Genomic DNA, 26042 nt, shown 5'->3' with positions numbered 1-26042 from the left:
CGTGTAGGTTACCACGGCAGTTGAGTTTGGCTAGATCAAAGCCCCCATGTCTCCTCTTCCTTTTCTGTTGCCCAGTCACACTTTGTGACACTCTGTGTTCTGTGGTGAGCAACTCGGAATATTCCTGTGAGTAGTAAAATGGAAACAGTGGGATGATCACTGGGCTGAAGTGTTCCTGTTATGCTGTTTCCCTGCTTCCTTTTTTTTTTTTTTAATTGTTATTGCATATTTATTTTATAGTTGTTATGTCTGGCCCTGCAGTCTTCTAGCCTTCTCTTTCTCTTTTTTCTTTTTCTATCTCCTTTCCACTTACTTGTGGTGATGCTACTGTATACACTTTCAACTGAGGTATTTTGTATGTGGGATGCTGTTAGTTTTTATGCTGCTTTTTGCAGAGAACATTGCTTATCTGCTTGTTATTCTGAAGAACTACTACAAGAAGCACATGCTGGATGTTAAGTTTACACCATCTGTTTAAAATTTTCAGAATCAATGTGCACAGGGTGAACGTGGTGATCACCTTATCACCTCAAGAAATCTTTATATTTTATGACTTTCTGTACATTAGTTCACTTTCTTAAGAATGGCAGTCATAACACAATGTCTTTTTTATAGCTTGGAACTGAGAATACTGTGAGAGTTGAATTTGTGTGTATTGTGTGTCTCTGCTTTCAAGAGGAAGTTTTTACAGTAGTAAGAATCACCTTTTCAAATGGAATAAAGGTGAAAAGAATTTCCTAATGAATCAGATTTCTTGTATAAATTCAAATTTGTCAGAATCCAAGCTTATTGCAGAACTGTGTCAGTGTAAGTGAAAACAGCTCCTGATGGAGAAGCTTCTTGCCTCAACTTAGAATTTCTGGAGAGAGTGAATGAGAAAGGACACACTGTCAGGTGGTCTAAGTAACAGCTGATAACGTAGTGGTCTTGGGATGTGATCTTCCAAGTGGGAGTTCAAGTCCGGGGTGTAAAGAGGCTAGATCTTGAGATTCTTCTGTTTTATAGAAGCCTAGCCACTGTTCCCTCTCCCAAGGAGTTTGTTGTAAGGTTACCAGTTCAAGCTATTCAGCTATATTAAAGGTAGAAGTTATTGGGGAACAGGAAGAAAGACAGTAACTCTGGAACTGAATGAGAATAGATGTGGAAATCTGAAATTTAGTTTCCTGATTTCCTTTCCCCATGAGGGCCCTAACTGCAGGGCTCTGTTGGCCTCTCATATCCCCACAATATGCTGTTGAATGCTGAGCAAAGTTTCATGGGATCAAGCAAGTTTGTTCTGTTTTGTTGAGGAAGTTGAAGTCATTTCATGGGAAAGAAATGTTTCGTTGTTTTTTGACACTTGAAGTGTTTTAAAATTAATTGTTGAGGCACATCAGTCTTCTGAAAAGAAAAAAAATTACTTGAGAAAAATGCTCATGCATCAAATTTAGTTCATGAGGATAAAGTGCTACTTCAGCCGTATATTACAGTATTATGACTGACTTGCTGTTTTTCAACCTTGGAGGCATCTGTACTCACTAGTACTGCCAAAGGTAGTACAGGCCGAGAACCATGTTTAATCACTGCTCTGGTTCTGTCAGTGGTCAGACAAAGCTTTGTAACTGAACCTCTCCTCAAAAAGTAAACCACTTTCCCCATTCTTAATAGTATTGATTTCTTTATTTTAAAAGCTGCTTAAAATAAAGCAGTCTTCTGCTGATAAGAGCATTTTGAGGTAGTCCGGCTCTAATTTCTCAAACTGAAACCTTGCGTGCCCTATTAACTGTTTATGCAATGGGAACATGCAATTGACTTTCTTTCATTTTAGAAGTTGTATACTTAGTATATTAAAATTATTAAACTTCCTGAATAGAAAAATATTTCCTTCCATGCACTTGAAACAGTCTAAATGACAAGCAGTTATATACAAATATGGAAAATTCTTTGGAGCTCTTAGCCTGGAAAACACCTTCTGAGTCATGGAGTCTGGCTCCTGCTTGTCCCGAGTACCATAAAATGTAATTCCTCTATGAGTTTCTCTCTTAAATACTGCATCTTAAATGCAGTTATACTTTTTCCTCTCCCTACTCCTCCAGCTCTTCCCATTGGAAGGCTGTCTACATCCAGACTGATTTGATGAGTAGGAACTTTCTCGTAACTACCACTTTGTGTTTTACTCCTGGCCCATTTGTACCCATCTGTGGACATGCCAACCCTTCTGTTCTCCCCTCTTCAGGATAACTTTGAATGTTTGGGTTTCTAGTGAAAAATTGTTCAAGTTTACTATTTGAAAATAAATGCCCTGCAAGATAGCACCTGATTCCATCACAACACAGGAGCCACCAGGGAAGTTAGAACCAACTCTAGTGTAAGAAAGTTTAGAGGTGCTGCTAATGTGCTTCCCCCACCTAGTGGTGTCCTGAGCTGAAGAGCAGAGGCTACTCCTGATAGTAGTGGGCTTCTGTACAGCCCCACCTTTCCCATCTCACCATGCATGATCTGGCTGCACTTTTCTTTTTTCCCCTTGAGAACTGTCAAAATACTTCTGGTCAGATTTTTTTCCCCCTTGTTTCTCACATTGCTAATTCATGCTTTTGCCACCAGTTTGGACAGATGTGTATACATTTATTGCTGTTTCAACTCTCTCTCTTGTACTTCTTTTAAGCATTTCTCACAATGGCCATCTTTGTCCCTCGAACTGGAAGCAAATAAACAGTTGATTAAAAAATGAAGTGGTGTTGAACAGAGGGTCATATTATCTGCATATCTCGGAGAAATACAGCTGCCAAAAGCATAGGTTCAAGGTTGCACATTATATTCCTACAGTGGGGGAGATCTTAATCTCTAATTCGGTCTGTGGTCCAGGGAACAAACCTGGTCCCTCTCCATGAAAAATGTGTGACCTCTTTTCTGAATGCTAAGGTCCACCAGTATGCCTTCTGATGTTTGCTGCAGGTCTAGCTCATGGCTCTAGTTCTGGGTCCACCAGCCTCTTTTGGTATGTCCTTTGCTAGAGGCCCTTACTTTGAGTAGCTTACATCACTGGCTTCCATCTTTAAATATTAGCAGGAAAGCATATCTTTAGCTCAAACAGTGAAGGAACATAATGAATATTTAATATATTATGTACCCAAAATATAACACTGTGGTACCCAAGAATGAAAATTTGTTACAAAAAGCCATTCTTTGTGCCTACTGAGAGCTGGCGGGGAAGAGAGTGAGTTAAACTGCAGACTTGACTCTCTCTGACTCTATTGTAAATGCTTGCATCTATAAGTGGTAAAATATCTATTGATTAGGTATTATCAGATCCTGCAGGCAGTTTGCCTCGCCCATGTGCAAATGCTCTGCAGTTTTAAGAACCAGTGGAAAGTGCTGTGTAAGGATGTGTGGAAACGAGAACTCTTCTTGACATCATGTGTAGTGCACTGGACTCAAACAGCTTTAAGCTTTCAATGTCCACCAGAAATAAGTCTGAATAAATAAGTCTGGGATCATTATTACAAGGAAAGAGAGATTTATTTTTTTCCCCAAAAAAGAAGTGTTTTAAACACTGAATAATGGAATCTGAACAAGATGAAGTGGAAATTCCAGATGTATTCAAAGCTTGATCACGGTAAGAGTATTTACTGGCTGTACTTGCAATGATATCTAGTAAAAATTGCCTCTGAAATGAAAAGATTAAAGGAGAAAAAGTTGGATGTGGAAATCCAGGTTTCTGGATGCTTATATTACAATTACTAATGATAAAAGCAAATCTGGATTTTAAAATTTGGATTATTGTTTCTTTTACTTGAATAGTACTTCAGCATCATAGAACTGGCTGCATATCTTTCTTCAAAATGTTCTAATAATCATGCACATTTATGGTATTATCTGATTTGGAAAAGGAGAAATGAGATGAGTTGGTATATTAACTGACAGGGTGCTAAAGACGAAGGGTAAAGAGGATTAGATTTTGGACAGTAGCTTGGGTGAGTAGGAATTAGGACGTTCAAATGATTCATCTTTCTTAAAGGGCACGAAAGTGGAGACAGGGTTAATCTTCTCCCATTTTAAGTGTAGTTTGTGGACTATCAACTTGAAGTCCAGACCTTCCCCCCAAAAGATCTTCCCTTTCTGTCATGAAGGTTTTTCATATTTTAAATTATGTTTATAAGTTTGGAAGTAATCTGAATGTAGCTATTGTTATATACTTTGTTTGTATGTTGAACACATATAACACATACTCATGTTGAACACCTGAGTACCTTGTTTATATGTTTGGTTGTAGTGCAAGCCCCTCCAAGGCATTTTTGCAAGTTTACATTTACCTCTGTAAATTTCTGCTATATGATGAGTCTGTTCCATCATGCTTCTCTATGTTGAATAGTGAATGAAAAGAATCCCAAACCAAAAAACAACACAAACCAAAAAATACTGACTTTTATACTCCCAAACAAAGCTCCCATGTTGGGTTAGGGGTCAATTATGGAGTTCTGTGATGTCTTAATTTATAACTGTTCATAGTTTATGTGCTGTAAATTCTATCAGCAAGAACGTAGGTACTTCATATTTTATTAGCCTCATAATGTATCCCATCTGTACAATAGTTCTGAGACATACCATGATTTTTTTAATACATCAATTCATGTAGACTAATCATACTTCAAAAATCTGTTATTAAATGATTTTACTGTATCTTTCAAGAACTGACATGATGAAATACCATGTCCAGAAACAGTTTAACTGTTTGTCTTCCTCATTCATGCTATGTTAATACTATCTACAGCCTGTTGTTTTCTGGTTTATTGCCCTATAACCCTACGTGCAATCCTGTTGAAAGTCGCCTGTGCTTACCCAGCTAACCCTCTGTAGATCTTGTTCTTCCCTGTGTTCCCTGTACTGTGTAAGGTAGTAGAGTTGGCAAAAAAAATTTCTTCTGGTTTGCATGAATGACTTATTCATTCAATAAGGAATCTTATTTTCCTCTCAAATTTTTGATATTTGGATGGTGCAGAAACAAGACAAATAGCAAAATCCAGCACCTTTTCTTTTTCTTCACACAGTATGTACAGGTATGACTCTCCCTTTTACTCCCACAGTACTGGAAATTAGGCAGAAACCCCAAAATACGTATCCTGTAAAAAGCTGGAATTAGACACAGGAACCAAGGTACTGAAAGAACTGCATTAACCGAGCCTGTTTGGATGTTCAAATGCAGTAGCATAGTAATGGAAAAGGATGGGCTTTTCAAGGAACATAGAGCTCAGGGCTGTGTAAAGAACCTGACATGATTTTGTTTTAAGCTTTTTATCCGTTTATTTTTACCTTTATCTAAGGTCTGTGTATGTGGCTGGATTTTTTCCACATTTTTCATGCTGGAAAGATTTAATGAGCTTCCTTTGACCCTGACTGTTTGAGGCACCCTCTGTAAACCAAAACTTTTTGCTTTATGACCAGCATTTGTCTGTTCTAAGCAAGTCACTCTCAATAGAATGTTATCACTCGTATCACAACTTATTTTTAGGCAAGTAGAAGCTTAGTCACATGGAATAGCAATTATCTGAAAAAAAGTGTTAAATTATTTTGTTCATCCCCCTGCATGTTTTTTTCAATGTTTAGTATCTGTGTAAAATTTTTTAAAAAAAAAAAAAAGTTTTTAATCTAAAAATGAAATATGCAGCAGAACAAATCACCAATGTTTTACTCAGGTAATAGCATGAATGAAGTGTAATGAATATGATCTTATTTTGCAGTATTATAATCATAAGGCATGCATGTCGATGCATACTGGTAGTCACAAGAATAACTACTTAAATTGTGGTCATCTAAAATCTTTCTATTGGCTTAAAGCACAAGTTTGCCCTAGTTTTCATTAGACAGTCTGGATGTCTCCTACTTTTAATAAGTGAATCAAACTCAAAGCTGTTGAGTAATAAGGATATAATCTGATGTGAGCACAGAGGATTGAGAGTGTGGTGTTTCCTTTTTTTTTAAATTTTATTTTATTCTAAAAGCAAACTCACCTTTTTAGCTGCCTTTCTATGAATATGGAAATGTAAATGACAAAAACAGGGTTTCAAAGAATAAATATCTCTATTTAATTTCTGCTGAAATAATCCTGCTTCTTTTCCTTGCTTGTGCATTTGCTGTAAAAAGATTACATTGAGTGTGGACTGAAATATTTGTTCTAACCTATAAATTAACCATATGCAAAGAAGTATAGTCATGATGGACAGAAACTGTTATCTCTCTAAGTGGCAAAGAGCTCTTCATGCTCAAAAAAAGTGCTGAACTCTATTCTAGCATCTCATTGTGCTGCAGATACTGAAAAGATTAGTTTTTCTATTGTTAATAGAGGTAATTCCAAAACTGGAACATTAAATTCTTTTAATATAGGTTTATGTTAAGTCTTTGTCAGGAGATGAAGAGCATAAAAACCAGTCTGCCTTGATATAGAGGTGAATATTGAGCTATTTGTGTCAAAGCTTTGATATTTTGAGCTTGTCTTTCTATATGAACTTCTCAACTTTTTTTTTTCTTTTTTTTTAATAACCGCAGCAAGACCAGCTTTATACTTGGGCTGCAGTTAGCCAACCCACACATTCATCAGATTACATTGAAGGAAGCTTTCCAAGGAGAATTCCATCTGTATGGCCCCCACCCAAACCTCCAGACGAAGAACAAAGGCTCAAAATTACAGAAGAAGGTATAGTTCTTGGACACAGACAAGATATACCTGTGCCATGGGGGGAGCTCCTGTCTTTTAGAATACAAGATATAAACTTAATATTTTAACTTCTAACAAATACCTGATTTTGAAGATCTTGGATTAGCATCAGAAATAATGTTAGCTAGTATGAATCTAATAAAAAATATTCAGCAAAAATGTATGCTTTCTGTTAACAACCAAGATGTACACCTGACATCTGCTGACTAATGGATTTTACCAGGTATTGTGACCTTTGTTCTTTTCCAGTTTACATAACTTCAGAGCCATGAAATATGGGCACTTTTCTCTTCTAAAAATATGGAAAACTTCAGAAGCCCACTGGTGGTATACTGAAAGTTATTAGAGTGGTGTAAGGTATTCCTTTGTGGATTCAGCAGTCCCCTGCTGACAGAGAGGTAGGAAAAGTGTATCTGAAAAATAAATTGAGATCTTGTTTACAAAGTCAGTTTATCTTAAAATTTGTGAGGTTACTCTACAAGCCAAAATCCTGAAATCTTCTGCATACTCATTAAAAGCTTTGTTTAAACTGAGAATTTAAACAAAACAAACAAACAAAAAACCCCACTCTTGTAGTTGACAGAGAAATTTAGAAGGGAATTTCAAACCTGTTATCTGGTAGTAGTGTTGATGGGCAAATACCACAGGTTCTTGGAGGTTTAGCTTTGCGTTAGTATTCAGCGGCTCTCAACACTTTCAGGCTGCATTCATCCCCAGGACCTCCATGGAGAGCCATTAGGTATTCTCAAATTTTCCATTCCTACCACTCCTTTTTTTCATTGCTCAGATATGAAGAATTAAGTCATTATTTCAACAGATCTCTTTGTATTGCTTGTAGGCTTTGGGTGGAGTTAATTTCAGAGTTGTTTCTCTTTGGGACTTCTCTACCACTTCCTCTGGAACACAGGCAAAGTGTTCCTTGCATGGACACCATTTATCATGGCAACACTTCATTTTTACTGGTATCACTTATTCCAGCCTTCACAAGCAAAATAAGTGATGCCAACAAAAATGCAGTACTGCTACATTATTCTGTTTATGCTGTGGCTTTTGCCAAAGCAGCTCTATTAGAAGTCAAGGAAACATTTCTGCATCCATCTCACTGGTGCAATTCAGAGTGTGGAAAGCTGCAATACTGGACTGTTGGGCTAGTCCGGTTTTTGGCTAATGATCTACTATTTTATGCTGTATTCAATGAAAGTGCTGTCATATGTGATAGTAGAATTCATTGCCATGTACTCTGAGAGGACAAGTTGTGCTTCTCATCTTGGAAACTTAGCTAATGGATGAGTGATCAGAGTATTTATGAACATACTCTGCACTGGAAAAACAGGAGAGTGAATATTTTATTATTTTACTTAAAGGTTTTAGCCTGGCAGAGGCTGCTGCAAGTTAACAACAGTTTTGTTGCTCTAAAATCTAGGAAAACATTGATTGCATAAAATATTTTGAAATGTAAAGGTTTTTACTCTTTTTACCAGTTTGGAAGAGTATTTCTACCAAGAGGATAATAACTAATAATTTTTAAATGTGTTCATTTATATGTGGTTTGTTTCCATCCTATGTTGTTCTATTTAATATTGTACCTACTACATGGATATAGTATGTACAGTACTTGTCTGTTCCTCACCTCAGCTACTGCCCTCTCAAAAACTGCAAGAATATTCAGAAAACAGAATTAGAAGTAAAATGGAAAATTGCGTATTATGACTAGTTCTAAATAGAACATAAATAACTCTCAAAATTTACTTGAGGTCATGACACTTAAAAATATTATTGAAATTTTGGGGTTTTGTGTGAATTTACAGTGTGGGGGATGGAGGGAAAAGGAAAAAATATAATTGTCCTGAATACAGTTCATAATTTAACTTTTTGTTTGATTGTTCACATGCTTGCCATGTGGAAGAACCTGGAGGTGAGTGATGTTGCATATGGAGCCTGAAGGATAAGCACGCTTGTTGAGATTTGTAACTAAATTATTTTATGTATACGTGGCTTTGAAAGGTGGAGGGGGCAAGCATTTTTTAAAAGATTTAAATTACTGTGTGCAGAGTAGCTGTATTTTGCATTATATATAATTATTGCTGTATGAATTAAACAGATACAATATTAACATTAGAGACAACGGTTTATAAAAAACAGCATCCTTTTTAGACAGAAGTATTGATCCAAAGAGAAATGTAGCAGGATATCTTTACATGTAGAGTCTTTTTTTTTATTATATGCATGTTAGCATGAGGACAATACTAGACCTTCAAGTTTATAAGTAAGGCAAGAGGAAATTCTGCAAGGTCTTAGGTAGTCTCTTCCTAAATGAGCAAAGTAATTAATAATCTGTTTAATATAGGACATATTAAATAGTTTTGCTATGTGCTCTGTGTCATGTGAAGCATTGCTGGGTGTGAGGAAAGGGCTATTAGAGTGGTCAGGAGTTTTTTTGGTCAGGTTGGTTGGTGTCGTTTTTTTTTTATTTTGGGATTTTTTTTTTTTTTTTTTTGGGGGGGGGTTGGTTTTGTTTTTCGTTTGGCTATTTGTTAAAAAAACTGAAGGTTGGAAATACCTAATATGAATTTGGGTTCAAGTCAGCAGATACTTATGCCAAAAACGTTTTTCAGTTGTGGATTCAGAAAAGTTTTTGGACAAAATGAGTCAATATCACCAATAAGATCAATGTGTATGCCACTAATTTTCCATCTGAATACCCAAAATCTGTTTCTGTTGCTTCTTATGGTACTTGACTCTAGCAGGTGCTCTCACACCCCGGCAAATTGCCTGAATCTAAACACAACAGGGTATTTGAAATTCAGTTATTTTAATGCTTTGTTGATGACACTGTTCCACTTAACATACAGGAAAGGGCAAGTTTGCAGGCACTAGAACCCAGTCATCCTATCTCCCACCTGGGCAGAGACTCAAAGATTATACAGCTTCTCCTACAAAATGAAACAGTTCCAATACGTTACATCTCTGTGTGGGTTTATACCCTGAAATTTAAGTTAGTGTCTTTAACAAAACTAGGCTTGTCCAGATATTTATTTCCTTTGTTTTATGAAAAATGAGGAGGAAAAAAATGTTAGATTTGGGTTAAAGGGAAGGTTTTGTTCGTCATATAGCACTTTTTTCCTTTCCTCAACTTTTTCTTTTGTTGTTGCGGTGGTGGTGTTTGGTTTTGGTGGTTTTTTGTTTTTGTTTTTTTTCTTTAGTTTCGCTTAACAAAGAGAAAACCCTGTTAGTTTGCTGCAAATAGATCGTATGTGGTGAATTTTGGCAAGCTAACTTTAAAATTAACTGCTCATATTGCCCTGAACTCAGCTTACATTTAGAACTCTTTTTAGAACAAAACCTGACGAGGTAAAAATAAGCTAGATAATTCTGTCAAATTGTTAAATATTGACAAACATATAGGAGCAGCCTGTTCCTATTTTTTTAAGAACTTTTGAGTAAGGGAGGTAGTTTGCGCCAATTTGCATAACAGGAAACATTACTTTCTAAGTTGTGTGTGTCCATGTCTTGTCTAGTACTAGAACATTAGCAAAGAAGAAAACCTGATGTGAGCAAAGATCAAATTCATCTTAAAGCTTCTCTCAACCATACAGAAATCTAAAATCATGTACACAGGCCCTGGGGAGATCACTGGTGCCCAAACACCAGTGAAGTTTCCCTCGTTTTGCAAATCAACTGAGGTAGGGTTAGCCAAAAATGTTCTCTTCTAGATAATTTGTAAAACAAGTATCTCACAATTGCTTGGTTTAAAAATGTTAATACTCCTTCCCTTCCTTCAGATGAGACATTAATAGCTATTACCAGAAAATAATAATTCACTGGTTTTGATGGGGTTCTTTTGGCTGTAATGAGGAGTAAATGTCCAATTCATCAGTAGCATCCTGAATTTTCTTCAGTAAATGAACTTACCTGAAAATCAGCAACAAGGTGTGATTTATCCATACTAAAAGCTTGCTGAAGTGAGAGATGATGAGTTATTTTCTGTTAATGACAGCCTATCGTCATCCAGCTTTTTAGGACTGGGAACAATTCTGTCAGATGAGACTTGAAATGCTGTTTTAGTAAACAATTAAAAAAGTAAAAAAGGTTGAGGATTATTAATTTTCAAGGGATAGCCTTGCAGCGTAACCACCACTGGCAATGAAACTTCCAACCTTGTATGTCTCGCCTCCCAACAACTGGGATTGCCAGAAAGCTGTGAGGAGGCCAACTGTCCAGAAATTATGAAACCAGAGATTCTGGACCACAGCTGCTTCACTCTTCCTGCAAATGGTCAACAGATTTTCTTCTTTATACCTTAAAAGATAAAAAAAGCACGTGAGGCACACATGTTCTCTGCGCAGGTATAAGAAAAATATTTCCGTTCTTATCCTGTGTACAAAATTAGGCTATGACAAGTTAAAGAGGCATCATTAGCAGTAGCTACTAAGGTGGTTGGAGATCTTTGCACTGTGTAGCTGCTGGGGGTTGTTTGGTTTGGGTTTTTTGGTTTGGTGTGGTGTTGGTTTTTCCTTTTTCCTAATTATCTCCTATCAGGCACAGAAACTGAGACATAGAGAGATTCTTAAAGGTCAGAGAGGAAATCTGTAGAAAGTTCAGAATGGAAACCAGAGCTTTTAATTCAAGCCCTGTGCTTTAACTACCAGACTCTCTCTCTTCCATAAATAAATTAAAAAGACATCTTCGTTATTCTCTGTAATGGCTTACCGAAAGATTTGAGGGTCCTGAACACGTATTGGGTTCTTACACGCTTGTGTTGTTTTCAGCACAAAATCTGTTATTTTATCCAGCAGCAAATCAAATATACAACACTGTAGAAACAATGCAGAAATGTACATTACATGTCTCTCACTGAAATAAATGTTAGCACAATCAAGGTTTTCACGTAATTTCTTTTGTGCTTAGGTTTAGTTTAAATTGAAATGTTTTTATGAAAACAGAGATCTCAAAGACTAGTATTTGTAGACAGAATGATCGTTATCCAGGCTTTAAAATAGGAAAAGGAATATAGTTGAGGGGGGTGTCTTTTGTTTTGATGCCCATTTTCCAGGTAAAATATGCAGATATAAGCACTTAGTCCCGCTGCTATTTTATTTTTCATTGTTACAGTGATAGTTCGAGATCTGTAGCTCCATTTACAACCATAATTCTGGGATAAATAATTTTTTTCTCCATTTAAATAGAGTAATTAAGTAGGTATTCATTAGGATTCTCATTAGTTATTCCAAAGTAGAAAATAACTGAAGGTGATACAGCTAGAATGAAGTACTACTGTTTCATTTTTCAATGTAAATGAGTAACGTGGTCAAAATTCAAAAAGTCAAATTAATGTTGGTTCTTTGCCCAAAAGAGAAGATGTGGAATTCAGTACAAAGGTGAAGAATTAGTTTTGTATCCTCAGTTTTTATGTCTACAGTTCTGAGAAGCTCTGACTGTACACTTACACTATAAGTGTACTGTCCAAAACCATCTCTTTGTAAGGCTGAGATGTTGTAGACAGTGAATAGTAAAGCTAGGATGAAACTGAGATTTCTCAAAATGTATTTGCAATAGTAAGGCCTGTTGCATTCAAGCACGCTTTTAAAATGTGAGTTTAGACCTGTATCCATCTCATTGTGGAGATTTCAAATTTTGACAGTAGGACAGCGGAGGTCCAGTGGTGGATATGAAAAGACAACATAGCTGCCAGTGGTCATCATTCTGCGTGTAGGTTCTTTTGGCATTTTGTGAACAGACACAATCTGCAGACCTTAACGACAGAAATACTTCTTAATGAGATTGGATGGGAAGAACAAGCCTGAGAACCTTCCCTTGACCTTCTGTAGAATGTGTATAATAGAGCCATAAGTAACTATTTTTCTTTGATTCAAAAATTTTGACAATTAAAATGGACTTCTTTCAAGTTTAAGATGGTAGCATTTAAAGTTGAGTCATAATACATACATTGCAAATTGAGATCAGGCTGGCTTTGTTTATGCTTATAACCTGTTTGGTTAATTTTAGATGGATAATTTGGAAAGTGGAATGTTAACATTGTTTTCTTTTTAACTTTGCACTCTTTTCATGAAATTCTTAATGTGTATTTTGAAAGATCGATGAATTTTTCTTATATAGAACTTTTAAAACCTGTATCTTCTTTTCAAAATCAGAGTTGAAATCTACTGTCCTAGGAACAGAGAAACAATGCACAGATGATGTTCAGCGGGTACAGGTAAGATTCTAACAGAAGTGTTTTATCTATCATTTTGTAAAAAGACCAGAAAAGCAGTACTTCAGACATTTTTGCAATAGTTCTGTGTACTGAATATTCTGAACGCAAACATTCAGAACTATGTTTTTAATTCTAAATTTTTATTTCAAAATACTTACAAGCTCCATAGTATATCTAGGTACAGAGACTGAAGGTTCCTGCATGTCTAAGCTGATTCGTGTAAAATGTTATTGTTCACTCAGAAGTAAGTTAACACTTGATTCTGGAGGTCTGATGGGGTTATTAAGGAATAGTAATAGAAGTAATAATAATATTAGCTAATCTACAAAAGTTGATGTGAATAACAGTGGCAGAGATTTTTTCTGTTTCTCCACTGAAGCTTATAGCAGTGGTAGTAGGTGAACAGATTTAGGGTGCCATGATGGACCTCAAAAGGAGACAATGTAATACTGGGACAGCGGAGACTTAGTCTGGCTTGGTCTTGTTCAGCATAAACACAGTCTATTTTTATTTAGTTATTTATTTTTTAGCATGTCACCATTCATGTTATATTCTTCATTAAATGTGGTGCACTTTGATGGAATTGAGGAACTTCAAATTTTATTTCCTCAAAAGACTAGCTTATTTTTTGTGAAAACTCTCTGATCTGGAAAAAAGGTACACATTTGGATAAAAAAACAACAACAAAAATGTATGACAAGGATCTACTGTATTCAGTTATCTCATTGAGGAAAGAAAGGAGTATGAAAGAAGCAAAATTTTTTGGAATTTTTCCATATGAATCAAATGGTAGTGAACTCTGTACCTATTGCATTTTTCAAAGTAAATACCATAGCTAACCGATGCTTTCTGTCCTGACAAATAGAATTCGATGTATTGCTTTAAGGAGAACTGTATTGATATAAACTTCCTGCAACATCATGCCAGCATACCTCAGTCTCAGTAAACAGAAAGCTAAAAAAATTCAGAGGTATAAATCTGCTTTGTTCTTATCTTGTAAAAAATATAGCCAGGCTTGCAATATGTGGTGTGCAGGAAATGATGTTCTAATTGTAGGCCCCATGTGTAATGTTAGAATTGGCATATCTTAGCTTAAAGCGGGTGAATATCAGGAAGCGTATGTAGGCAGATAATGTTTTCTTGTTAGCCTTGAGAATAAGTTATGCTTTATCAAAAACGCACAGAAAGGAAACCAAGGTTCTGTGAAACAAGAGGTGATAGAAACCTAGCAGAAGACTTTACTGCTGGGGTCATAGGAACTGTTGAAGTGCAGAGCATTTTACTCAGGCAGTAAAGGAGTATCTAACCTTTGTCAAACTTCGCTCCAGGACATGATAAGTGCAAATCAGTTATACTCTGTCTTTTATGTCCATGAAATATAGTTTTTACGCACAAGTTTCCAATTTTGGTGACAGAAATCTGTCTTTGATTCTTAATATTAAAACTTACTTTTCAGTTTAAACATGCTACAATTTTCAGGTTCTTTTGGAGTTGTTTTTAGGAAGCCTAATAAGCACTAATAGATTTTTTTTTTAATGTTCTACAACTGTAGCAGATTAATTAATTAAACTTTTGAAAATATGAAGTGAGGCCCTCTGCGTTGAGACCTCAATATAATTTAAACAGAGATCATCTGTTCCAGTCTGTTGTTCTTCCTACACTACTAGTAGCTGAACTTTGATTAAAACGCTGTCTTCTGATAACATCGGGATTTCTTAGGCCCTGAAGGAAGCTTGAGAACGCAAGTAGAAATATTAGAAATCAGGGAAGAATTTATTTAGAGAGCCTGAAAGACATCATAAAGACGTCATCCTACTCAGCCACTAGATGGCAGTTAAGTATTTTTGGATGGACTCTGCAAGGCACTGGGAAGTCCTTCCTGGGGGATCCGGCAGGTGCCCTACAGTGAGAATATTAATTTGGGGGGCGTGGGGGTGGTGGGGTGGTTGGTTTTGGTGTGTGTGTTTGTGGTGTGGGGGGGTTTTTATCAGAAAGTGGTGGCTTTCTGCTGGTTAATATGTTAGCTGATAAAAAGTAGGCACACTTAGTGTGTTTAATCTGACCAAGGTTTAGTAATTGGAGCATTACTCAAAGATAATAAAACCATGTCCTAAAATTAATATTAAAAATCCTGAAAAATCAAATGTTTAGAAAGTTCTGTTCTGTCACTATTACTTTTTTTTTTTTTTCCCACCGAAACAGTGAAGGGAATACATTTGATTTGGTCTACAAGACTTTTGGATTACTGTTTTGTAGTGATAATTTAAAAGTTTTACTGCTGAACTACCATCATTTAAATGAAGAGGTCAGTTTTCTGTTGGATGTTAAATTCATTTCTTCAACAACAGTCCTGAATATTTTCCATTTAGTTCTGATGAGAGAGAGATTTTTTAAAAAAAGAATAAAAGTGCACCAGACGTCATTTTTATCAATTAGTTGACATACACAGAATACAAATCATAGACTCCATATTTAAATAAAAATAAAGGAGTATGTATGTCAAGCCTGTGTGGTAGAAAAATAAAAACAGTTAATTCTCAGAACAAATGTTAGTATTTTGTATTATATCCAGCCTTCACAATACTTGGATTGACTTCCATTGTTTTGCTTGAAGGCAGTGTTTGCTTCTTTAAAAGAAACAAAACATTGGTATAATTTTCAGTGGAATGACAATAGCACATTTTTGTACTCTTCCTCCTGGCCATGGTGAGACTAAAATTTGTTTTGTTCTAATCTGTGTTCTTGATGTTAATGTCAAGATGAAGTTTTATTTATATGCTCATTTCAATTGGAGAGGCTCTTTATTCTGTTTTTCCACTTTGATACGTGGCATGCTACCTCAGTTACAGCTCTGAAATAACATAAAAATCATAGCATAATTTAGGGCTGAATAGACGTGAGGAGGTCGTGCTGTCCAATCCCTTCCCTACCAGCACCCTCCTCCAAGCAAGGTTAGCTTAGATGTTTGGGTGTTTTTCTCAGGACATTGCTCATCTCTGAGGGTTAGTGTGTGGTAGTGTTACAGTGTGCTTCCTGCTTTGCCCAGTCAGTGGTGAAATGGTAAGTCTTGCTACATTTCTGATGTGTTATTTTGATAACAGCTTAAGAAGATGAAAATGTAAGGAGATGAAAATGTGTGCTCTAAACACACATACATTTCCTGTGAGTTACTCCTAATTCAAATACTGCGTACTTTCAGGCATTGATTAAAATTCTCAGGAAACGGCTGGTTGAGTTCAAGTGATTCATGTAGTTTCACAACTTCTACATCACAGACTTTTGTGAGAATATGGCAGAACATAATATAAATTTTGCATCTTGTAATCATAATGGGCATTCTGCATTTTCCATTTTGATTATGCTTTATACTTAGACAAAACCAGACAGATTTTTTTGTCATTTTAGGTACAACTTCTTGGAAAAGTAGCACCAACTTTAAGGTTCAGGCAGTAATAATGTCTGAACGGTGTGCTTGCAAATTCTGTCCAATGGAAGTTAACTTAGGATTTACAGACTTCCATTTCTTCTGTCATTGATGGGAAAACAAGGAGAAATGAGAGTAAAACTGACAAACTTATATGTTTTAACCAGAATTACTTGGTGGTACATAAAATCCTTGGCTATAATGTGAGAATTTCTCCTTCTTTCTTAAGACACGAATTATTGCGTGGGATAGGGCTTGGATAGGAACAGTTACCTCTTTTCTGTCTCGGTGTGTGTGATTCTAAGCACTAGCATGTTTCTTCTCTTACCTTTTACAGCGAGCTTCTTACAAAATACTAGCAGAGCACTGCCACTTCTCTGAGGAAGCAGTGAATAGAAATGTGTGATAGGCATACACTTACTGAAAATGCAATTTTAAATTGTTTTCTATTTTCTCCTCTGACTCCTCGCTCTTTTTACTTGTGAAAACAGCTAAATTGAGACTGTTCATTCCATCTGTGCATTCCTGGTCAGAGCAAAATATATAGCAGGGCTGTATTAATTGTTAGAATACAATTTATTTTCTTACATTCTCTCTCTAAAATGGAAATCCCATTTCAGATGAAAATCTATAAACTCCCCTTCTCCCAAAATACCGTTTTAATTGGAATTTTGATTATTTATATATTAAATTCCTCTCACCTTTTGGAGAGAGTGAAAACACAAAGAAGTTTTGTAGATTCAATGGTACCATACTATATTTGGATTACATAGAATATTTTAGGTACTAAAGTATTTACCTTCCGAACTTTTTAAAAAGAACTCCATACAAATTGAATTGAAGATAGCAGATGAAGAAATCATATTAAATAAAGAGAGCAGTGTGAAAAAGTATGTGTATATAAGTTTGTGTGTATGTTTGTGGATATGTGTATATACACACACATACACATACAGATGCACATTCCATAAAATGTGTCTCCAAAGAATATCTGGACAAAACACACAAAAAACCAAACAAACAAACACAACCAAAAAAACCCCAACTATAACCATGGTATATTGCCATACCTTAATGAGAACTTAAACGTAAAGCTGAGAAGAATTTCTACTCTTTGGATACCAAACAGACTAACCGGTTTAACTTCTACTTACAGTCAGATCAAAAGATAGTTAGCATTAGGTTGTCCATATTAAGTTGGTGTAAGTAAAACTAATAAGATCACTTTTTTCTTTTCTGTATTTTTTTAATACATATTTTTCTTTCTATTTATTCTTTAGAGATTAAGCCCAAAACTGTTGATGAAAATTAACTTGCATATTCCTGAATCTTTACTTTCTTTGTTTTCAGTATTCAACTTTTCCTGAAGAGGCAAATGAATTTTTTTTTTTCCTAATGTCCATGATACCTAACATTTTTTACTTAATCTCTCAAAATGTAAAGCTCGTCTTTGATGATTCAGTTGAGATTGATTTTATCCGATGTTCTCTCACCCAAAATGGTACAGCTTTGCTTTTATATAACCTTCACACTTTCAAAGAGTTAGAGAAGCTGACTGACCTCCAGCCCCCTGGCTTCAGCGTGTTCTCCGATACATTTGTGAAGGCTCTGATTCCATTTCTCCAGGCTTTTTCTGTCTTGAGTAGCAGGCTCATATTTCAGGGTAGTGAAGATTATTCATCCCTTTCTACAAAGATTCATTCTTACTCTGGATATTTTTTACTGCTTATTCCCTGCTGGAAGCCTGACACAAAAGCAACATTTGAACCTCCCATTTTGTGATCTGGCTGAACTCTTGGATAAAAAAGGGCAAGTACTGTGTAGAAGTATCATACTCTGGACAGTCACTTATCAGGATGTGGCAAAGTTCACCTGGAAAATCATTAGCTTTTTGATCCCCAGTACTGGAGATTAAAGGCATTCTGAGTCCTTCAAATTAAGAATATTAATGTTCACATTTTGGGCAATAGAATCTTTACTGTTATTTCTAGCATAAAAACTAGTGTAGTTTCTGTATATAAAGAACACAGACATAATAATAGAATGAAGTAGTTTACACGGTGACTACTTCCCAGGCTGCTGGTCAATCTGAAGTTGAATCGAAAATCAAGAAAAAGCCTGTTGTGAAAAAGTTCATCTTCTTTCTCTAGTATGCTGATGTAGTAATGTTCAAGGTATGCCAGATTTTAGTTTGTGTTTTAACAGAACAAGATGGATGGTTGCCTTGGCCTGAATACACAGGAAAACTACCCAAACCTTTTTGACTCATACTTAAAATACTTTAGGACAAACACAGGCTGTTGAAGAAAGGAAGTGATTCATCACGTGATAGTCATTTCAATAAACAGGCTAAATACTGAGCAGAAGATAAATCCAGAACAGTTTTTATCCCAACTTTTAAGGAAATCTGTGGCTCTTAAAGTACCTGTTGCCTATTGGATTGCTGGCGTAGGTGGCTAGGTTTTAGTTAGCTCTTCATCTCCTGAAAGACCTGAGTGCAGCTAATTCTACTCTAGCCGTCTCTTTGCGATCAACAGCAGGACACCTAAAAAGACAACAGAAATAGGCAAAATAAGGTTATAGCAAAATTAATAAAGTTCAACCTCCTTTTTTTTCCCTCTCTTTTCTTTCTGTGTCTGTTCTCATTTATGTATTTGTTTTATACTGGGAGAGTGACAGCACAGTTAAACCAGTTTCTGGGCTAAATGAAGCTATGTGGAGGGGCAGCCCTTTTTTGAAGTATTTATTGTTTACTGCTGTACTATTTCATGCTTCTCTAATAATGATATTTCATATATGCTAAGAGAGAAACCTTCATGATTTGGAGGGGGGTTGCTGTTTTTCTGTTTGGTTGGGTTTTTTATATAAAGCAGGTCTAAAACTTTCTGGGCAATCAAGCTGAAAAATGCTATTTCTACAGGCTAAAAATAATGTTATATAAGACAACAGTAATTATACTTGACTGCTGTGTATCTCCTAGAGTGGTCAGTTGGTTTTGTGAGATTTTATTTTATCTTGTCTGTAGTCTACAAAATTCTTTTGAGGTTCTTATCGTAGCAGAACTTGGGGATAACCTAAGGTTATATTTCAGCTTGGTTAAGAGTCTTACAAGTTACAAAAACAAAACTCTTTAAATCTGTGATGCAACTCAGGTTGGGTTTTTTTTATTATTTTTTTATTATTCACTCAAATGGGAACAGTAAAGAACTGGAATCTTACCCTCTGAAATGCACTTAGCCCAGGGAGAAGGAATTCAAACTGTTCAGGAACAGAAGCTTCAAGAAACTGAATCTGCACAGAACTGTTTTCTTCTGACTTCCAGCTTTACAAGTTGGCATTTGTAATGCATGCATCTTTCCTCAGAGGTCCATACTCCCTGCTGAGCCTGTGTTTGTTTATTTGATCTATTTGAGTTGCAATAATTATTGATTTCTGCATGTAGCTTTTTTTTTTTGTCACCCATGATAGGTTATGACAAAACCTGTTGGTTGATTAGACGTGTCCTAGCTCTTTAGTTTAGGAAGAGGTAATAGTCCCAATGCCAGCATAGTGCAGGCCGGTGTAATCCATCTGTTGCAGTGTGTCACTGAGGGGGAGATTACCTCACATCCACCAAATAAAGTTGATGACTTCAGTGCACTACACAGTTTCGATTTCAGGGCTTGTTTGTTCAGTGCTGTTTTGGGGAGCTGTGCATTATGTTTCCTTGTGGCTGTAGGAAGAAATGTGGACTGTTGTGAAAACATATATCCTTTGTCCCTGTACATGTACCTTCAGTATAATAAAAGTTTCTCAAAAAAGATTTGATCTCATAATCTGAGGAAGAAACTAGTATCCAATATGAATTCTACTCCTTCAGCCGTTGTCCCTGATGCTGTTGGCAAGTTTGCCAGCTTGTGACTCAACTTCAATTGCTGTAAAACTAAAATGCTGCAGTGGGCTTTGAGGATTAAGTGAAACATGAGAATTAGTTAGATGGATGCTGTTTTGTTTGAATGCAAATCAAGTGTCCATCAGTACTTCTCATTTGACAGTCGCTGTAGTACTAAAAATGCCTGTTAAAATGTTGTCTCTTTTTCTTAAGGTTGATCTGCAGTTGCAAGAAGTAGCTTTGAAAATGAGATAGCTTTAAAGAGAGAAACCCTGAACAGAGATCGCATTTCTCTGACTGAATTAAACTCTTACGGTGGCACTGCTTTTGCCATTTGGTGAGCATGTGCATTCAAAAATTAGAAAGGAGGCATTTATTAACAGAGCAGTTGGAAACAGCATCCTTCCAAGTAACTGGATGCTGCTGGTACCACCAGGTGTTGACTTTGTGGAAGACCTGAGGGGTCTTATTTTGCCATCTTAATCATGTTTAACTGCATACTTCTATTCCTTGTGCGTGCTTGCAATCAGGTAGCAGCATAGGCTCAGATTCATGAATTCTGACATAGAGAAACTAATAGATTAAGGTTTTCAAAAAAAAAAAAAAAGTATAATCCTATCATCGAAATACAAAATCTACCCAGAGAGGAAATTTCATGACACTAAGTGACAAATTGCTGAAAATGATCAAACTACTGATGCAACTTGTTGGCTTGTAATAGTATAAGGCATTAACTTCTAAAACTGAACTGTAATACATCTTTATTTTTCAAATATTCCAAAATTACCATTAAGAACTGCCATTCTGTTTATTTTCAGAAGAAAAAGACACATTATGGCTGTTCATAAAGTACATAAGTGAATGCAAGTTGAGATAGAGATAAATACAGGCTATAGACATAGATATATGTGTGTATATATATATACACATATAGACTAGGGCTAACTTTCACAGATGTGTGGGTGTTTTTCTGCCTGGAGATTTAGTTATAGAAGGGTTTGTAGGTTTCAGTCACTCGTTTGAGAAACTAGGATGTCAGACTCGATAGAGGAGGTAGCCGCAATCTGAACTTTTACATGTTTGAAGATCCTGCGCATGTTCTGTCTATATGGATCAGCTTTATGCTGGACATCTGATGTGCACATGTGGAAAACATGACAAGATTGGAATGAATTGAATGTAACATATGGGCTTTTGGTATGTGTGCAGATCAAAGTGTTACAATCTTTGCCCAGTAAAGCCAGTATTCCCAGATCAGTTAGTTACTGTACACACACAAGCCTCTCAGTGCAACACAAACACAGTCAGACCGGCAGCCCCAGATTGAGCATCCAACTCCTTACACATGGAACATGTACAACATGTTTGAGAGATATTGGGCACTGTTCTATAGCCATACACCTCTGGAATTATTTTTCCCCACTCACGTCTTTCATGCTCAGGTCACCTGGATAAAGCAAGGCTTAAGCTTCCACCTTTCTTTCTTTCTTTACAGAAAGAAGACTGTTCCACAGTACCTGGGTCCTGGGTAAGAACTCTAGGCAAGACAGAGTTCCCTCATAGTTCTTTTAAACCTCGTAGGTTTCTGCTGTGGAATTGTCCTTTGGATTAAAAATGAACTCTTTTCATTATGTGTGGTTTTTTTATCTGGGTCTTCTGGTTCTTGTCAACAGCTTTTGACCATCTTTTATATGTGTGGAAAATTAAGTCTTCTCTTGCTTATTCTTGTAAGAAAACTGTCTAATTTTCATTTCTGATTGGAGTTATATACATTTTAGATTTCCTTCCTTGTTGAGGATGTTGGAAACGTGCTGTGGCTTATGTTTGTTTGATACAGCCCTTTCTGATCTAGAGGAAGACTTTAAACTTCTTGCTAGGGGAAAGACAGAAATCTAATTAAACTAGTCTGAGGGCATCTTAAAAGTCAAAATGAAAAATATCTGTATTTATCTAAAATAATTACTGAAGCACATAAATACTGGGGCTTTGCTTTGGTTTGGTTTTAGTTTGTTTGTTTTTAAAACCAAATATATTAAAAGTATGTAATTTCCTCTGGATAAATAGCTCTGCATTCACAGCAAAGTCTTGTTTGTTCGTAATATGCTGTTACTGTGAAAACCTGGATATATTGGTGATTGTTAGGTAACAACATGATAGCAAATCACCAAGTTGGTTGAAATACAGTGTCTCAAGGACAGCAGAAAAAATTTTCCTTAGAGCAGGGGGTGAAAAATCCCTTTAATTCATCAATACGTTTTTGATTCTTATCTGATTTGCTTAATCATCTCACTTGACTGTCCATTTTTTTGTAATTTAAAAAATACTTCTACTTATGAAAGAAATTCCTTAGTCTACAGAATAAGTTCTCATGTAAAACAGTAAATTCTAGGTTTTTCCTGTAGTTCGGGTAGAATTTTAGGATTCAAGGATTACCTCTTTTTCTTGTGAAAAGTTGAATCCAATCTCCTGAGTAAATGAGTTTTAAAAAGTGAGCGTTCTGTGATCAGCCATCGTTAAGGCAGATCTTTTCAGAACCATTTAATATCATATCTAATCCTGTTGGCTTCAGTTTGTTTGTGGCAGGAATGAATTTTCCAATTCAGATAGAATTGAGAAGCTGTATCTCTCATAAAACCCTTGGTGGGGTATTCTTACAGTGTAAAATGGGAGCTTAGGAGAGTTAGTCTGGGGAAACTGGATTTGTTCTCAACTAACTGAAAACTGGTGTGTGGCCTTAATAATCCTAGGAACACATTTCCTTTGATACTATTGCCTTTTGAAGAATTGATAGGCCTTATTGTATTTGCATGTGACTGGTAGGGCAATAAGAGCAGATGAAACAAAGGGATAATAGAATAGTCTGTTTCTCCTTTATAATGAAGTTCTTCAACAAAACTGTTGCTGCTACAAAGTATTGAGTTATTAGAGCAAAATGAGTGGATTGAAGCACTGTGACTATTCTGTAATGGAAATGTCTTTTTCAGCCTTTTTTCCTTGTTATAATACTGTTTGTTAATATGTCTGCTGTGTTAATTCCTTCACTATTCATTGAAAAACTTTTTTGATGTTCCTTTCCTTGTTTTGTATTTCTCTTCAAAATTTAGTAGGGAGACCTAGTTGTAATCCTTAACTTTCAGTTCAAATTGCTGTTCCAGAAAGTTCGAACAATGTAGGAGGTTGTATGTTTTGATAAAGGTGCTTCAAAATCAAACAATAATGTCTTTAAATGTCATAGTTGCTGTTTTACTTCTGGGATTGCTTTAGGACAGCTGGGAAACTGTAAGATAAAGACAAAATTGAAATTTTACGTTTGAAAATCAATTCTGTGCAGAAACAGTTTTGTAATTTTTAATGAACATATATTTTATTAGTAGTCTCCAGCTGGAAGTTACAACTTCATTTTCCAGAAAGAAAAATTACTTTTAAATGTTTCGTATGTCAGAGGATAAGATGAAAAACATCATCTTCCTGAAACAAATCAAGGCAATTAGTATATCAGGTATTGTATGTTTGTTTGTAGGCTGCTTTACAAGACCTGTAAAATCTGAATATTTGAAAGATTTCCTATGAACTAAGCCTACAGTCTCATCCATGAAGCTTATGATTTTATAAAAGGAAACAGAAAGGCACTAAATAACTGTTGTTCTGTAACCACTTGGGAAACCAGTTGCATTGACAAACTTATTTCAACTAAATGCTTGAAGTGCTGATGAATATTCCAAATATAAAGAAAAAAAAAGTACTAAAAAGTAAATGCGTGCAACTAGAAAATACTAAGATCTTTATTAAAAGATTTTGTATTATAAAGTCATGTCTGTCCTATCTCCTGTTCAGCTTTCCTGAATAAGCACAAATGGCTGTTTTTGGACTAGGTTGCTTCTTTTGGGACCTTTTGATAAAAGCACATACCCATTAAATCTAGTACAGTTGATTACTGGTATTTATTTAGAAATGTAGGAATTACTGTGCCATTTAAGGTTAATGGTTCCTCTACTCAGTCTACAGCAGGCAGGATCAGATGCTTCAGAGAAAGATAGAAAAAATGTGGAAACTGTCAAATACAGAATAACCATTCCAGACAGGAAGCGTTTCTAGCATTACTCACTCACAGTCTGTCACTTGTCAGAGGAGTTTCAAATTTTGGGTGGGAGGAAAGTTCTGTCTTAGTTTTGTCTTACTACTTTCCCTTCCCAAGTGTGCTGGCTGGAGAAAAACATAATTACTCTGTTCTGACATTAGGTGTTTTCAAAAAGTGAACATTTGTTATGTTCTGCATTCCTAATCTGTATTGTATCATTAAGGTGTATATTGAAACCCAACGGTCAGTAGTATGTCGAGTCTGTCACACACAGTGCATCCCTTTGAAGAAACATTTAACGTATTTTTCTGTTAACAGAATTAAAGTAACGCAGCACCCTTCCCACTGCCGTGTCTGCATATCCATGTGTATGCAAACGCTTGCAGCTCTTGTGCTCAGTGGTTGGCTGTTTTCTTGGTCAGGGTATGTGGGAGGAGGGAGGAGTTGCTGCTGATTATTGGTTTTGACAAATATAATTGTAGTCTAAAACATGCTCATACTGATGAAAGTAGTTTCATACTGAAGCAAGTAATTTTCCCAAGCTATCTTTCACTGTAAGATGCAGCTAGCCAAAATGGTACCTCTGTTTTTAAAGGCTTGTCATAACTGGCTTATTTCTGAACCTCTGGAATACCAATATTATTGATCTAAATTTAATTTTTTATGTAGTGATGAATGTTATCTCTTTTGTGCTTATTATTTGTTTTCTTTCAAAGGATGATTTTGAGGTGAAATCTGAGGAGCGCGCCAGTGTCATCCAACAACTTGAGCAAACTATTGAGGATCTGAGGACCAAAATTGCAGAACTAGAGAAACAATTTCCTGCTTCTGAGGTACAGACTGCTGGGAGGGAGCAGGAAAATGAGCACACGCATTCGGTCTGTGGGGAGCTCAGCAGTGTGACTCTTCAAACGAATGAAGAGGAGACTGTACCCAGGATTGTGTCGCAAGCAAGATCTGTACAAACGTCACCAACAGAGGATTATTTAACACACACAATGCCTTCAGCCAATGCACTGCCACAGCCACCCCCACCACCGCACCTAGAAGGGGGCAAAACTGAAGGGCCAACTCATAAATTGCCAGCTATAGAACTACAGCCCACATTTTGTTCTGAAATCTCCTTAGTTCTGTCACCGAAGCTAATCTCAGTGCCACTGGATACGAGCCGATCAGTAGAGAGTACACCGCAGTCACCTCTTCCAGCACCCAAAGTTAATTTGTCCCTTGCATTTGAAGGAGAGACTGAAATGCCAGCTTCCCATCAGCCTCTCGGTACTGTAGCTGTGACTTGTAGTGAACAGCCCCCTTCTTTGCCTCTGGAGCCCACACGTAGCCGAAGCTAATCTCAGTGCCACTGGATACGAGCCGATCAGTAGAGAGTACACCGCAGTCACCTCTTCCAGCACCCAAAGTTAATTTGTCCCTTGCATTTGAAGGAGAGACTGAAATGCCAGCTTCCCATCAGCCTCTCGGTACTGTAGCTGTGACTTGTAGTGAACAGCCCCCTTCTTTGCCTCTGGAGCCCACACGTAGCATCCCCCCATCACTGCCAGCTGCCGAACCGGCTGCTTCCCTGTCTGAAGCCCATGGCCCTTCCCTTGCCACTCCCATGCCCAAGGCAGGAGTGCCACCCCCACCACCCCTGCCTGGCTCAGGACTCCCTCCTTCTGCTGACTCAGCAGTGCCATACCTGGACCACTCTTTTCCAGGCATCATGATGCCACCACCCCCCCCTCCTCCTCCTCCTCCACCTTTACCAAG

At 36.6% G+C, this 26042-nt stretch overlaps 1 protein-coding gene across 1 annotated transcript in view; it reads left to right on the top strand.

Moving 5' to 3' along the window:
* The window catches only part of FMN2 (formin 2), a 55216-nt gene extending 29592 nt beyond the window's left edge, over nt 1-25624 (top strand). Inside the window, exons 5-7 of the mRNA XM_009702743.1 lie at nt 6523-6670; nt 12844-12899; nt 24995-25624. Coding sequence (XP_009701045.1) covers nt 6523-6670; nt 12844-12899; nt 24995-25624 — 834 coding nt within the window. The remainder of the gene's footprint in view (nt 1-6522; nt 6671-12843; nt 12900-24994) is intronic.
* Nucleotides 25625-26042: the final 418 nt, after the last annotated feature.

The sequence above is a fragment of the Cariama cristata genome, unplaced genomic scaffold (genome assembly GCF_000690535.1).
Source record: "Cariama cristata isolate BGI_N322 unplaced genomic scaffold, ASM69053v1 scaffold39236, whole genome shotgun sequence".
Classification (NCBI taxonomy): domain Eukaryota; kingdom Metazoa; phylum Chordata; class Aves; order Cariamiformes; family Cariamidae; genus Cariama; species Cariama cristata.
The sequence above is the reverse complement of the archived record's forward strand: the minus strand, read 5'-3'. Positions and strand labels throughout refer to the sequence as shown.